General features: G+C 44.9%; 1 protein-coding gene across 12 annotated transcripts in view; it reads left to right on the top strand.

Moving 5' to 3' along the window:
- Nucleotides 1-15041, top strand: part of NF1 (neurofibromin 1) — a 1956660-nt gene that overhangs the window by 985656 nt on the left and 955963 nt on the right. For 9 of the 12 annotated variants that reach the window (XM_085649550.1, XM_085649547.1, XM_085649544.1 and 6 more), the window contains exon 30: nucleotides 14783-14845. The exons of the other annotated variants lie outside the window; for them this stretch is intronic. In XM_085649550.1, coding sequence (XP_085505676.1) covers nucleotides 14783-14845 — 63 coding nt within the window. The remainder of the gene's footprint in view (nucleotides 1-14782; nucleotides 14846-15041) is intronic. 12 annotated transcript variants of the gene reach the window in all.

Genomic DNA, 15041 nt, shown 5'->3' with positions numbered 1-15041 from the left:
TGTTGGAAGGATAGATGAAAAGTAAACAGTAGAAAGACAAATCAGTAGAAAAAATAGAAGTAGAAAGTGTGATAGGGAAACTTGAGCATTGTACAAACTTAGGTGTTCCAGTGCCTAGGACTAATTGTAAAAAAACAAGACCATGCAAGTGTAGCAATATAATTGCTTTTAAAATGTAGATATTAAATTGTTGTGAACCCATGACCAGAGATGGAAAAACATGCAGAATTAAAAAGGAAAAACAAAGTGAGTGCATATCAATGTTGTCGAAATAATAATAGATTTGTTCATGCCTCATTTTTGTGAACACTTATCCACAGATTGGGTAGTCCTCTGTCTTTTTTACTGCTAAGTTCAACTCCGACAACCTTGAATGACTAACTGAAAGGTGGTGATCAAGTAATGACGCTTGTGTATGTTAATCAAAAGCGATCAAAATCATGGTGGCCTTTTTGAACGGGTGTGAATCATTTACTAAACTATAGGATGAATTAGAATTATACTGTCTGAGACATATAAATCTGATAGAGACTACTTGCCCCAGATTCCTTAACGTAGAATTATCCCCAGGCGTGAGACTGGACCCAGAAAACTTTCTTGCCCAGCATCTCTGCGCGCCGGGGGGCGGTACCACGCGACTCCGCCCTGACGTCCTTCGCCATGATGTCAGCGAGGTCACATAAACCCCACCCCGGCACGCTGACGTCAGTTTTCTTCTTTTCCGCGTGCAACTCGGATCCGGATCTTGCCCCTGGCCTGTTTCAGGCCTTCTTTTTTCCGCTTTTAGGCTATTTTCTTGAGAACAGTGTGCGAATGCCTTCGGGCTTTAAGAGGGGCTCGTCTTACGCATGCCAGATGTCGGTGACGGATCCTCACCCCATCTGCATGTGGTGTTTGGGGGAGCACCATGACTCCACAGACTGTGAGGCGTGTCAGCACATGAAGCCGAAGTCCCGGCGGGAGCGCTGGATGAAGCTCCTTTCGGCACGCATGTCCAGGTCGGCGTCGCGTCCGTCCCCCGCGGATGGCTTCAAGAACCGCGGCATCCGTCTCTGACATCGTCCTTCTCCCAGGCCGCAAGGGCGTAGCTCACCTGTTGGTAAGTGTCGCAGTTTGTCCCCGAAGCCCGGTCCCCGGCCTATAGGAGGCGTGGGTTCTCCACGGGTGGTGCGGTCCCGCGCGTCGCCACCCTATCCGCAGTTCCTCGACGCGGGGGCGACCAGAGCCCAGATGGAGGCCTATGCGGCGACCTTGCAGGCCTCTTTGGCTCTTCCTTCTCCTCCTTCTCTTCCTGGGACGTCTGCGGACCCCTTGCCGCGTGCGGGGACCTTTGCGGCTCTGGCGCCGACAGGTTCGGAGGATGTGGTGCTGCCGTACCACAAACCCCCGTGGGGGTCCCTGTGGTGTCGCGGCAGGTTGCCGGGGCTCGGGACGTGTCTTCGAGTTCCCCTTGGTCCTCTGGGCAGGCAGCAGCCTTGTCCGAGGTGATGCCGCCCAGGCGTCAGCGGCTGCTGGCCCTGGTGGCGCCGCTGGGGCCGGCTAGGGTTCAGGCGTGTCCCCGGGCCCCCCTCGTCCCTCCACGCGGCGGCTGCCTCGTCGGAGGGCGAGTCGACGCCTTTTTGGTGCTGTTCCTTAGCTGCCCCGGCTCCGACCCAGCTCCCTTCTCCTGCGCCGCGCGTTGTGGCAGAGGTCGTTCCAGCGTCCCCTTCGGTGCCGGTCGACGTTGACCTGACAACGGTCGCGTACTCTACGACTCTACAACTCTATGGCGCCGGGCCGGCGTCGGGTCATAGATTCGTATTCGGATGCCCCCTCTTCTCCAGAGGTTCGGCGGTTTTTGGTTTCATCTTCTCCGGAGACGGGCCGCTGCGTCGTGGCTTTTTCCCCGGCGTCTTCCAAGGACGGATCTTCGCCGCGCCCGCAGTCTTCGCCAGAAGGACTGCAGGTTCCCCATTCCTCAGTCCCCCTTTCCGGGCTTGGCCTTTCCTTCCTCCGGTTGGACTGCCTTAGCTTGCAGCCATCGCCCACAGAGGAACTGCTTTCCCCGCCGCGGGGACCTGCGGAGGCCAGTGCTGCCTTTACGCGGGCAGTTACCACGGCAGCGGGGATCTTGCGCATTGGCGATCCATCTGACCATTTCCCCATGGATCATCTTCTGGAGGTCCTCCATCAGGGTTCTGGTGGTCGGGAGCTGCTTCTTCCCTTTGAGGCTTCGCTCCACACGTCTCTTTTGGGGGCTTGGGGGTGGCCCACCACGGGGGACCCAGTGCCCCAGCCACTTCTCCACCGCCACCGTCCTGCGCCACATGATCCTGTCTATCTTTCCCTTCACCCCTCTATCAGGGGCCCTCTTTTACAGACTGCCTTTCCCTCCCAGCCATTGGTGTTGTCTCCCCCGTCACGGGAGGCCCGCTGATTGGATTCCTGGGGGCGCAATATCTTCGCCTCCCCAGTGCGGCTTTGCGGGCCCTTAACACTCTTTGTGTATTGGCAAGGGCCACTTCTTGCTTGTGGGACTCGGCGGAGTCCCTTATGTCTGCCGCTTCTCAGGAGGGTACCTGTGTTGATCTGCGGCACCATGTGTTGTATGGCCAGGAGCTGGCGGCCTTTATTCTTCGCTTGGCTCTGGACATTTCGGAGGTGCTTGGTTGTACTATGGCTTCTTCGGTGGCTCTTGGTCGACATGCCTGGCTACTGGATAGTGTGTTCCCGGAGAACGTGAGGGAACGGTTGGTGGACCTTACTTTTGATGGCACTCTTTTGTTCCACGCCCCTGCGGATTCTGCCATTCAGAGGTTTCTTGCGGGGCTTCGTGCTCCTCCTCCTCCTCCTCCTCCCCCTCCCCCTCAGTGACCTGTAAGTCGGTCTGTGTTTTGGGAGGTGTTCTTCCGTTGTTTTCCTGGGGCCTTGTAGCGAGTGGCTCCAGTTCTGTGTGGTTGATGTGCCTTCAGGTCCTTTTGTTGGGACTTTGGTGCTGTTGGCTGCTGGTCCGGCGTTTTTTTTTACTTGTGTTTTGGCTGTTGGTAAGCCGTGTAGGCCCTGAGATTAGGCCTTCTGTGTATTCTTTATTGGCTGATTGACAAGCCGTCAGCGGTTTTCTCCGCATGCAATTTGGGTCGAGCATCCTTAACATACCCCAGTATACCAAGTTCAGGGGATAGGGTATCCGATCGCCCAACAATCTGATTCACCAAAGTAAAAATCTGAGACCAATAATTCTCGATAATCGGGCAGGACCATGCTATGTGTAAAAAAGAGGCCGGGGAATATCTGCCTCTCCAGCATTCATCGTTCTCCCTGAGCCCATCCTTTTCAGACTGATAGGTGTCCTGTAAAATCTGTGCAAGTATTTAAAATGTATTAACCGTAACCTATAGTTGGGAGATAGCTCAGTAAGCTGCCTGCAGCAAAAGTTCCACTGTTCCTCAGTCAGCGGAGATTGAAGGTCCTCATTCCAATATTGGAGGGATTTAGGTGTGACTACTGGTGCTGAGTTCTGCATTTGACTGTATATACAGGTGACCAACTTGCGCGGGGATGGGGAGCCCACCACGCTCTCCAAAGCAGGGAAAGTCGTGGGGGCCGCCGGGAAGTCCTCGCTAAGTGCGAGGCATGCTGCTCGCAGTTTGTGATACAAAAACTTCTGAGAAGGGTACAGTTTGGCCGCCTTTTGCCACCGGAGGGGACATGAATGTGTTGTCTGGAAAGAGATCAGCAAATGTATGAAGGTGCATTTTCTTCTCTATGGGTTTGCCAATGCCATCTTCAATACACGGCAACATCGGGTTTTGTGCCAATGAAAGCGAGGGGGCATAGAGCAACGGGATTCCTGCCCTCTTGCGCAATTCCTCCCATGCCCAACGCAATGTTCCAGCAGAATCTACATCCCCTCTAGGGCGTTTCGCTTTTACACATATGGCCACTTTTAGCGAAACTGGCGCTACAACATCTTGTTCCACTGCCCCATGTGGCTGGAAGGGAGTTGGGTGGGTCCAAAAATGCATCAACGTATTTTAATCATTTAGCGGTGTGCTTCTTTCTGGCTATGCTTATTGCAGTCACAAATCCCTCATGGCTAAGGGATAGAAGCTCACAATTTGTACATTGTGAAGTGAGAAGTCAATATATTAGGATTCCACACTAAATGAGCTATACCTTTGACTGGTGCTATTGTGGGTTTGGCTTCAAGAATGTTATTTAATTTGTAAGGACTGGAGGTGATTTTCGAAGCCATGTCTTTAGAGTAAAGCGGCATGCTCCCCTGTGGCACCTTGGACAGCCTCTGCTTTGAAGTTTTGTTTAATTTTTTATTTTTTTAACTAAAATAACTTTAAAATACAGTACAGTGCATCTTAAAATATAAAAGCATTGCTTAATTGTTTTGGAATAAAGGAGGAAAACCAAAAGAAGAAAACTGACCGATAAATCAGCAAAGTTAACTGAGCAAAGAGAGTATAGAGTAATATTTCAAAGCAACCATATTGTATCGTTCGTGGTTTTGTTTTTAGATTAATAGCACAAGTCATTTGAAGGCTATGGTTTTGATTATATTCAGCCACAGTTGGGCATAAATATTTGGATATTAGATAAGGCGGACAACTTAATCTCTACTTTAGAAGTGGTGTTTAGAAATCTGATTCTTTAACCTGTTTAGGTAACTTTAGATCTTCGGGAGATTTGTTTACACATAGTATGAGTACCCCCAAAGATCAAGGTGATGTGGCTGCATATAGTACTGTGCTCATCAAAACTGGAGTACAATTTACCTTTGTGGTGATAACCTTTTTGAGTGGTCTGATATTTATTTCAGGAAGTCTGTTTTTATTGGAAATTGTATAATTATTGGGAAATGTATTCTTATGTGCAATCTTATGCTTTAGGTTTTCTCATATTTTTATTTGTAAAGCCTGCTGGTACTTAAGGGAGATGCGATTATTAGTTTGGGAAATCCAACATGTATGGTAAACTTCATTTTGGGACTTGGATTGTTTAACGTTTCTTGAAAAATTGGGTGTCTCTGCTTTTGGTGGCCTACGGAGAAGGGAGATAAAGCTTACATTTTGAATTAAAATCCGATTTTTCATTTTCTGGATCTCTCACTCAATATTCTCCAGGGTGGCACCCTAAAGATAGCTTAAACTCCAACGGTAAGTACAGTATACTGGTGCATTCACTCAACCAAATGGTACTTTATTGGCCATAAAAGAGCCCCAGCAGGAGACTAAACATCCCGTTATGCCAAGATCATTATGAATATGATACCGTACGAAAAGCAGTCCAACACAGTATCCTTATTACATCAGTTGATCACTCCTTCAAAACGTGCAGAATTTTGCTCAGGTTGCAAAATGAAAGATCCACATACACAAGTCAGAGAAAAGAGTGGACGTCACATGGCTTTATTTTCTTGAGCCTTCACACCAATGAAAGCACCTGTGTTCAAACGAGTAACCGGCATATTAACAAAACCACCAACTCACACCTACATGGGCCAGAAATGAGAGAGGTGCCCTTACCAACAACTAGCTTCTCATGCGGACAAGAATGTTTGGAAGCGCTTCAATTCATGATTGGAGTCAATCGCTTCAGAGAAATGCAGCTGTCAACCGCACATTCCACGTGCCCGCACAATACATTCTGCAGAACTGATGATGCAGACCATTGAAAGCTGTAGGATTCCCTTGACTAATCAGCCCACCCTCTTGTGACTTATTTTGATAAATTGCATTTGTCAAAGTGCCATGATGTCCCTTTAGGTGGGACTAAAGTTACTGATGCAAACTACAAATACAAAAACTGTGATTCTTTTTTTAAACAAATTTCTTCAGTGTTTATCAGAAATCTCAACCAATGCAGTTCATCCTTGTTGAGGGGCTTCGAGAAAAATAGGAAAAACTAACAATCAGGTTTTCCTCAATGTCAGTCCTCACTTTAACTCAGCATGTTTACTGTGATAATTCAACACGTTTTTTTCTTTTTAGAACAAAGATAACATTTGAAAACTAGAGAGAAATCACAATCTGGCTTCGCTCTGGTAATCCGCCACGAGCTCCGTACACTCTGCTTCTACCTGATTAGTAGTGTTGGGGAAAGAAATTGCTCCGTGCATCGCTGTCACGCTATGCAAAAAAGTTCTTACAATGAAGACCCCATGTCATTTTAACAAATCCAGATCTAGCAACACTTTTATTTAATTAAGCAATGAGTAAAATGTCCTTCCAATGAACAGACACGAGGGGACCTTGACCTAATGTAATTTGAATATTGACAAGATGCCAACATAGCACAAATATAAAAAACCTTTCGCATTTTGATGTATATTCCTAGTTTGGGTACAGCAGGGCGATTAAGTAACTCATAACTACTTAAATCCATAGCATCGTTTTGCATTGCCTCAGTCATATGCAGTTTAAAATAGTTAATGCATTAACGGGTAGCAGCATTACCTGAACTGAATTAACCGGCAGATGTTTCCACTCATGCTTCCATCTCTACCTCCTTAACAAGGGGTGGATGCTCCTATCCCTCTATAATTTAGGGTCCATAAATTACGGCTAGCAGGGTCACAGCTGAGCCAATGAATCAGTCAAACATATTTTTGATTAGAGACTAGTAGAGTGTTCTGGGATTGTCATGGGTGCTCTTCACACTGAATGTTCCTAGAAGGCTCGCGTCAATTCAGGCACCTGTGGCATGGTACTTTGCTTCTGTATGCCCTGCCTTCCTAGGTGGGTGGGATCTTCTGACAGTGAGTGGGTGCTCATAGGTGTGCTAAATGCTAATTTCCTCTGACAAGTCTGGACTAACCAAGACATCTTGGACGTTTGGCCACTTAGCTTCTCTGTATTCTGGCTCGGCCATTGGTGAACTTGTGCGAAAGTGTGCTGCCAAATGCAAAATGTTTTACTTTTATAGAACTAGCATTTTATGGTATTCCCTCTTTTTGAGCAGGCAGATGCTTAAGTCTCACTCAGTATTGCACAAAACAGGCTGCCTTGTCAGGGGTAGTATGCGCTGTTGTAATAAATACCACTACAGGACGGCACATACCTTTTTATTTAGCACCTTCTCCTCTTGGAGAGCTTGACTCTGTAGTACACTGAAGGAAACCAAATGGCCCATAGTGAGCATTCGTGTTGCAGGGGTAGCCTCCAGGGCGTAACAAAAGGAGGGACTACTAAGTGTATTTACCAATGAAAAGCCACACTTTCTGAAGGACAGTAAGAGGAACCAATGATAAAGGAGTGTTTTTTTTAAGTCCTTGTCTAGATGAATGTCTCTTCGATACCGCACATGTGCTTCCTCGTGAAGACTTGAAAATAATTTGCATTTTGAGCAGTAGGATTTAGTTAAGGTTCAACTCCTACTCGGTCTCAAGAGCAAGACGACTCATTGACAACACACAACTTACTTGGGGGAGAGGAGTTGGCCTAATGGCTAGGGCGGTCAACCTATGTTTGTAATACCTCATTAAAATGGCTTGGATGTCTTTCTCGCGTTCTCACCAGCAAAATTCTCAATGAACCTCCGACTTTGAGCCTTGAACACTGTGCAGCAAGGAGATCCTCATGATTGTGTATGGTGACTGGGGTTAAGGCACAGTGCTCATCCTGCGCCTCGTGTACCCAAAGGCCATCAAGAAGTGGGAAGCCAACTTGTTTTTGGCTAAAACCCACAGAGAGGTTCCCAAATGGACTCCTTCTCCAAAATGTAAGTCTTTCTAGAAAATGTTGTACTAGGATTTTCACATGAACACAAATAGTGCCCTAGGAAGGAGAAATCCTCTTCAAAGAAGCGTTGCTGCTTAAGAGACCTTTTGGTTTCATGATGCCATTTCACCAACACAACTCTTCCTCAACATCAGGTTTTTTTTTCAAGGTAGCTAAGGAGTTTAGGCCGGAGTTTCCTGGTCTTTCAAGTGACCCTGCAAAATGGAGGTTGTGGCCTTCCAGTTAGCTATGCTGAATGGTTTCCAGGGAGGCACCACAAGCCTTTTGACCACTCCCCGAAGAGGTCCGTTCCTACTGCTTTGGCTCTCTGACCCAGACGTTGTCTGACACATAGCTTTCATGGGCTTTGGCCTCCGAGCATAAGGCAAACTTATCCAGGGCACTGTCCCCATTGACTTGAGGCCTTTAGCAGTGCTGACCTCAGTTAATTGTGGCACCAACAGTAAGTAAACAGATGAAAATATCTGTGTGGCAATTGAGGAAGTCAGGTCTATCTGCAATGATGAACCAGCAGGGGTACCTCTGCTTAGGGCTCAAATGCTTTCCCTAGGGCTGAAATGGTTGCCCTTCTGCAGAAGTTTTTAGCTTGGATTCAGATGTCTTGGCAGTAGAGGATAACGTCTACAGATTCACAGAGGTTTGTGGATCAAATCCTGTCTCTTTATAATTCTTATGACAACATGTATTTGGATTTACAAAATGCCAGTGGCCTATTTTTACTTTTCCAGTTGGAGATATTTTCTACCCTTGCTTTTGAGGAGGTTATATCTTTCACAGAATTTGTTAGGAACGTGGCAGAGACCTAGGAACTGATTCTGCCTTCTGTAGTAGTGAAGTTGAACACTGATGAAAATATTGCAATCCTGGAGTCTTTGCTAATTTTTAACAACACTCCCCTATACCCTTAAGTGGCCGTCAGGGAGAACACTTTTTGGTTGCAGCTGTACATAAGCAGATCACCAGTCAGCATAGACAGTCGCTTTAGACACAGCTAATGCCAACTGTGTTTTTCTGGGCCTCAGTGGCAGTGCTGTAGGGGGACTGGCAACATTCACTGTACTCAACCTGTCAAAGAACACAAATAATTAATTCTCATACCTGGCGAGTGATGGACTTGATGCAGCTAAACAAATACTGAAATCTGGCTTTGACTTTGTGGACACCGTGGCCCTGTCCTTGGGCGCAGCTATCATGGATTTTTAGGGGATGTTCAAGCTACCCTTGCGGACATGCCCTTTGAGGGAGAATGCCTCTTTGGAGAAAAAGCAATTTGACCTTAGATTGTTCCAAGAACAGAGGGCTACAGCCAAAGCCCTGCTCATGGCCTCCTCTGCAACGTAATTCCACCAACAACATTGCAAATGTTATGGTTATTCTGGGGATGGGCAGTCCTTTCAATGGCTGCCTTCTCAAGCTGTTCAGATGCCTCAAAAAATGTGTTAATCTTTTAAAAGTTGGCAGCAGATCCAGCCCCCACTGTCCTCTGGGACCATCTTCAAAAAGGAGGAAGGTTCTCCCATTTTGTAACCAATTGATAGGCAAGGATGGTGTCCTTTTGGATCTTCCAGCTGATCTGCTGGGGCTTTCTCCTTCCTGTACTAAACTCCCTGCCAGGAATTTCCCCTCCTTCAGAGCATGCTTGAATGTCGATCTTGGAGGCAGAGGTCCTTGCCTTACTAGAAAAGAAGGCCATAAAAAGGTGCCTCTCAAAGAGGGGTGCACATGATTTTATTTCTGTTACTTCCTGATCCTCTAGAAGGATGTAGGCTATATGCCTCTTCTAGACCTCCACCTTTTGTACCTGTTCATCCAGCAAGACTGCTTCAAATGCTATCCTTCGGCCAGGTCCTCTTGGCCTTGAACTGGGGATATTTCATATTCCAATCCTCATCCTCCTACAGGTGCTTCTTGAGGCTCACAGAGCACTCCCCACCTTTTTATATTGCGCATCTACCAGTCAGACAGATAGTGCCTCACGTTTTTACAATGACACTGGTGGCCGTGGCAGCTGAGCTGGTGGCTATGGCAGCTGTGTTGGTCAGGAATCAATTTGTTTCCTTACCTGGATGTCCGACTGCTGAAAGCAGAGTCCCTGAAACTTGTCCAGAAACATTTCTGGTGAACAGTGACTCTTCTTCATGACATGAGCTTTACCATCAGCATCTGAAAGTCCCACCTTTCTCGCACACATAGGCTGAATTGTATTGCCACAGTTCTCATCACAGTCCTTAGGGAGCCCTTTCCTCTTCCACAGAGGATTGTGGCTATTCCCGCAATGATTTTGATGAGTCTGACGGGGGGTGAGATCCAGTCCTACAGGTATTTCGGCTCAAGTATAGCTATTTCACTTGGTGTTCCAAGACTTGCACTCATGAAGGGACTTTCCCACCGCCAGGGGGGAGGGGATTCCCTTTCACCCCCACGAACTCAGGCTATGATGGTCATGAATGCCTCCTCACTTGGCTGAGGAGTTATTCTGGGCAACAGAATGGCACAGTTGCCTCTATTCAATGTTGATGCAGCTTCTGCATATGAAAATACTCAAGCTGTGTGCAGTCCATCTGGCCTGGAGGCATTTCTACCTTTCATCCCAGGGAGCATTTTTCAGATTAATTTGGAAAACACCACCACCATCCATTCGATCAGTAGGTAGGACGGTGTATGGTCCTGGACCCTATGTTGGGAAGTTTTTAATCTTGTGAACTGGATGCAATAGCGAGGAATCTTTCCAGCATAGGCGTACTGCCCCTTAGCAGGTCTATTGTCTCTGGAAGACCACAAGTGCACAGGAAGTGTGTTTGGCTTCGGACCATACACATCATTTAAATAGGGTACCTACTGGTTCAACTAGTTCCGGACCCTGCTTTATGTATTTGAGCCAATCCCTCTTCTCTCAAAAGCCCTGTGGAAGTTTGTAATGATAGAGCATATCTGATTCTGATCTGCCTAGACTGAGGAAGGATGATCTGGTAGACCGATATGTTGGCTCACAGCACTTAGCCAGTGCTTCCTCTCCCTTGCAGCCAGATCTGCTCTTGTATCAGGTGTTCGGGTCCTCCACCCCAATCCTCAGCTGATGCAGCTGTTTGCACAGAAATGGGGTGATGCCAGCTAGAACCTTTTTGCCTTCCTTCCTGACAAGGTTGCACACTTCATCTTGGCGACCACGAAGCCTGTCACCAAATCCATATACATGGACTACTGAAACAGATCAGTGCACAGGTGTGAGATGTACGGTATCAATTCTTTCAAATTTCCAGATATCTTGAGGATTGCATTTTTCTTTTGCACTGCTAGATCTGGCAGTGGCTATACAGCTATCCATCCGCTCTGTCTGCCTCTATGTGCCTTTCTGATAAAACACCCCTATTCAAGTCAGTGGTACATTTCCTAAAAGGTTTACTTTACTTGCTCCCTCACACTCCATTTATTGTGCCTTAGTTGTATTTTTATCTTGTTTTCACTTTCTTGATGATATCTCCATTCAAACCAATTCACATTTGTGCTGTTCAGATTCTACCCCTGAAAAAGGTTGTGGCTATTAATTCAGATTGAAGGGTCAAAGCATTTCAAGTCCTTTCAGTTCACCCACCCTTCAAAATGTTCCATCTAGTTAAGTTGGATCTCCTAACCTCCCCATTTGGCCTTTCACACTGCCCATGTATCACCCTTCCAACTTTCTTCGTTCGTAAGCATTCAACCAAGGAAGAGGTACACCTGCACTGACTGGATCCCAGGAGTGTGGTATCCTACTACATTGACCGCACACAACAGGACAGATGAGATTATCAGCGAGTTGTTTGCTTTGCTGGTGCCAAGAAAGACAAGGTCGATGACCAAACTTAGTGACTAATTTCACCATTTGATTTTGGGTCATCCTCTATATCAAAATCTGCTCTGACCTGACCAAGAAAGACCCTCTTGGGTTTATGGCTGTCTGCCATCAGCTCGTTGGAGTGGAGTGCCGGTTACCAACATCAAACAGGTAATTTTGTGGTCAATCTTGAATATTTTCGCAAGGTGTTACTGCCTCACATCCAATTCATGCGGTGATGGTCACAGGAACACTGCCCAGGTTGTCTTGCATGATTTCATTGGTTAACGAGTACTTTCCAGGCTCACCTCTCAGAGAGGTACTACTTAGGGACTCATTCAGAAGGTGAGGAATCTGCAGGAAAATGTATTGATAAGAAAAAGTTAATTACCATTTGTAGAAATATTTCTGTTGGATACATAAACTCCCTCTCTCCTCCTAAATGAGCAAGTGCAACGATGATTAAGATTCCAGGTTATACAAAAGTGTTTTGTGCTGCATTTCTTGTTGATGTGGCATTCTGTTCCTCTCGGCACACCTCATTGAGGAGATAAAGCAATGTTAGAAACTGATGCTAGAATGTCCATTTGTGTACAAAATGTTGCATCTGTAAACTCTGTTCAGGCTGAAGCCATTGCTGGGGGTCCAAAAGTCTGGCAGCCCATTCTGAAACCCTGAACAAGTAGTCATCGGGAGAGGAATCTGGTGGAAGGTGAATATTCACTAGAAATATTGTTAATGAAGATAAGAAATCTTTTCTTCTCTCTCCATCCTCCCATAGTTGAGGGGAGCTTAAGTACCCTCTTTTCCAGAGCATTTCTATAGAGTTGGTGTGCGCACATTCTGCATGAAACCTTGTGTTTGTCATGTAGAAACATTTAAGTCTGCTTCATTAGTGCAGATATCAGATCTCTAACAAGGTCTTTCTGTAACGTTCTACCTCCTAGTTCCTCTTAATTACATGCACTGCAGAACAGCATGGGTTTAAGGCTACCTTAACTTTTCAGTAACCTAGGGCCAGTTTCAAGCAGTAGGGGAAACTGCAGGAGTATCTTCAGAAAAGCCAATTCTGCCATAGCATGACCTTTTAAAGAACCCTACAACTCCACTCTATGTAGCACTGCTCATGTGATATGTGTCTTGTAACATTTCAGGGTCATCCACTGTATCCCTACCGACTTTCAGCACGGTTCCTCTCAGCCGCGGTCCATGCAGGCAACAACGGTGAGGGCGGGAGGGAGGGGCTGTGGGAGGAATTTCGAGGGACAATTTTGCGGGAAAATTAAATAATTAATTTTCCCTCGGCATTGTCCGGCGGAATCTCGCCTATCCCCCCCCCCCACCCCCATCCCCATCCCCCCGCCCTCTCCCGAACCTGGCACACTTCTGTTACCTTCACGGGCCGCGGCTGGTTCCTCCTATAAGGGACAACATACTCCCTCCACCTACAAAATGCATTTTGGTCCAATTTTAAATTACTTTTTCTTATGTATAGTCTACCCTTTTTTTAATTCAGTATTTCTTTTCAATCTTTTCAATCTAAAATGGCCCACGTTTTGGGCTCATCTAGGCTGAATTCTGCAGTGCACTAGAAGAATTTACAATATCCAGTCCGGAATGTAGTGTACAGACTATGGATACTCGGCAGCGATGAATACCTTTGTATTAGCCTATTGTTGCTTCAAAACCATGGACTTGGGTGCGAAATCCTAAGGATACGAATTGGCATTAACCCATGGTTAATGGAGGGAATAATAAAGTCAGAGATGTTACACCCAGATGGACTATGCAAATGTGGCCTTGGGACCAAATCTGGAATCCAGCATATATTGCTGGATTGCCTTACAGTTTTAGAATTGAGAAAATTGTTTTTACGCCCAGTATTTTTAAAATATGGAATAAGGTCACGAGCCCAAGCCATTGTGTTACTGACAGAAATGATAAGTCTTGACATTGCTATTGTGCTAGGAAGCTACATGGAAGGCATACATCGTTTTGTATGGGATAAACTTAAGCAAGGGTAGAAACTTTTATCTATTCTTAAAATCCCTTATTCTGAGTATATAAGCAACAAGGCTTAAAGAACAGTTATAGATCCAATGGTTTTAATCAACTGCTGCTAATGAGGAAGGATGTGGATAATGAATCCCCTTTTAATGAGAGTATCAGCGATACCGCCGATTAATAATTTTTAATGTTACTTAATTATTTAATTGTGTATTTAATATTGAAAATGTTGATGCTACCAGGGAAGAAGGTGGTTACCGGTCCCCTTTTAACAAAGTATTAAGCTAAATTAGTTCTAAGGAATCAGGTGGTTTTATCTGTTCATGCGATCTTTTTTTGTATGATTTTACTGTTTATGAGATCTTACTTGTGTTTAAAGACTATGGTCTAAATAAACAGAGTTCTCTCTCTCTCGATTGTTGCTGCATTACTGTCTCTAAGCCAGATCCCTCAGTCTTGTGTTTTTCATTTTGCTAAGTTAACCAGCTTAATGACCCTTTAGTTTTTTGGTACTGTAGCATATAGGTGTATTGAATAGAATAATTTTTTTCCATTTTCTTAAGGAGGTTACAATGGTGCAGCCACAGCCCTTTAATTCGAAAGCATGGTGGAAATGCTTTATATGTTAAAATATATGTTCTCTAACTAGTATAATGATAATGCATTAGCTAAACATAACCTTGCAAATTAATGTTGTTATTGTTAGGAAAGAATGTATTATGTGCTTTAATTTTTTTTTCTACACAAATGGCTAATAAAAATAACTTATGTCTACTTTTAGCTTTCTATGGTGTCAAATATTGTTTTAGTGTTTTCAATCACCATAGAATATCATTTTAAAATAAACATTTTGCTTAATTCTTACTTTATCTACTAATTGGTGGGGTTTATTGAGTTCACAGATTCCAAAATGTTAATTATAATTGGATCCTTAAAGTAACTGCCTTATTTTGCAAACAAATATTTTATGTTGTAGCCAGAAATAGTAGAATTGATGTCACCCATCCAATCCCTTAAGCATTCATTACATAACTGCTTTGTGTGTAAAGATTTTTATACGTAGAAGTAGAAATTCACAAAAGTACCATTATCAAAAGTGAATCTGTTTCATTTTTGTTATTTTTCTGTTACATTTTAACCTGTCATTGATTGTATCAGTCAACATTGTGTTCTTGTTGTTGCTGTGTGTAGTTGGTGCTGTGACTTGTTTGTACCCATCTCTGTTCTGTAGGCAACTTTGCACTCTCTACTGAAAAAAGCTACCATAAAAGAAAAAAAGGAAAACAAAAAATCAGTAAGTTTGCAGAACTTTTTATAAGCCATTTCTTTCTAAGCAACAACCGAAAAAGAAAGAAAACCTCTTGCTGTGCATTCCAAACATCTTCACCTGAGTCTGTTAGATCTTCACTATTCAATCATTCTACTAATTCTGGCACAAAAAAGCTTTCATTTCAATTAACAATCTGGAAAAATATTTTGCTTTATACATT

The sequence above is a fragment of the Triturus cristatus genome, chromosome 3_2 (assembly GCF_964204655.1).
Source record: "Triturus cristatus chromosome 3_2, aTriCri1.1, whole genome shotgun sequence".
In the NCBI taxonomy this organism is placed as follows: Eukaryota; Metazoa; Chordata; class Amphibia; order Caudata; family Salamandridae; genus Triturus; species Triturus cristatus.
This window is presented reverse-complemented; position numbering and strand designations above follow the sequence as displayed.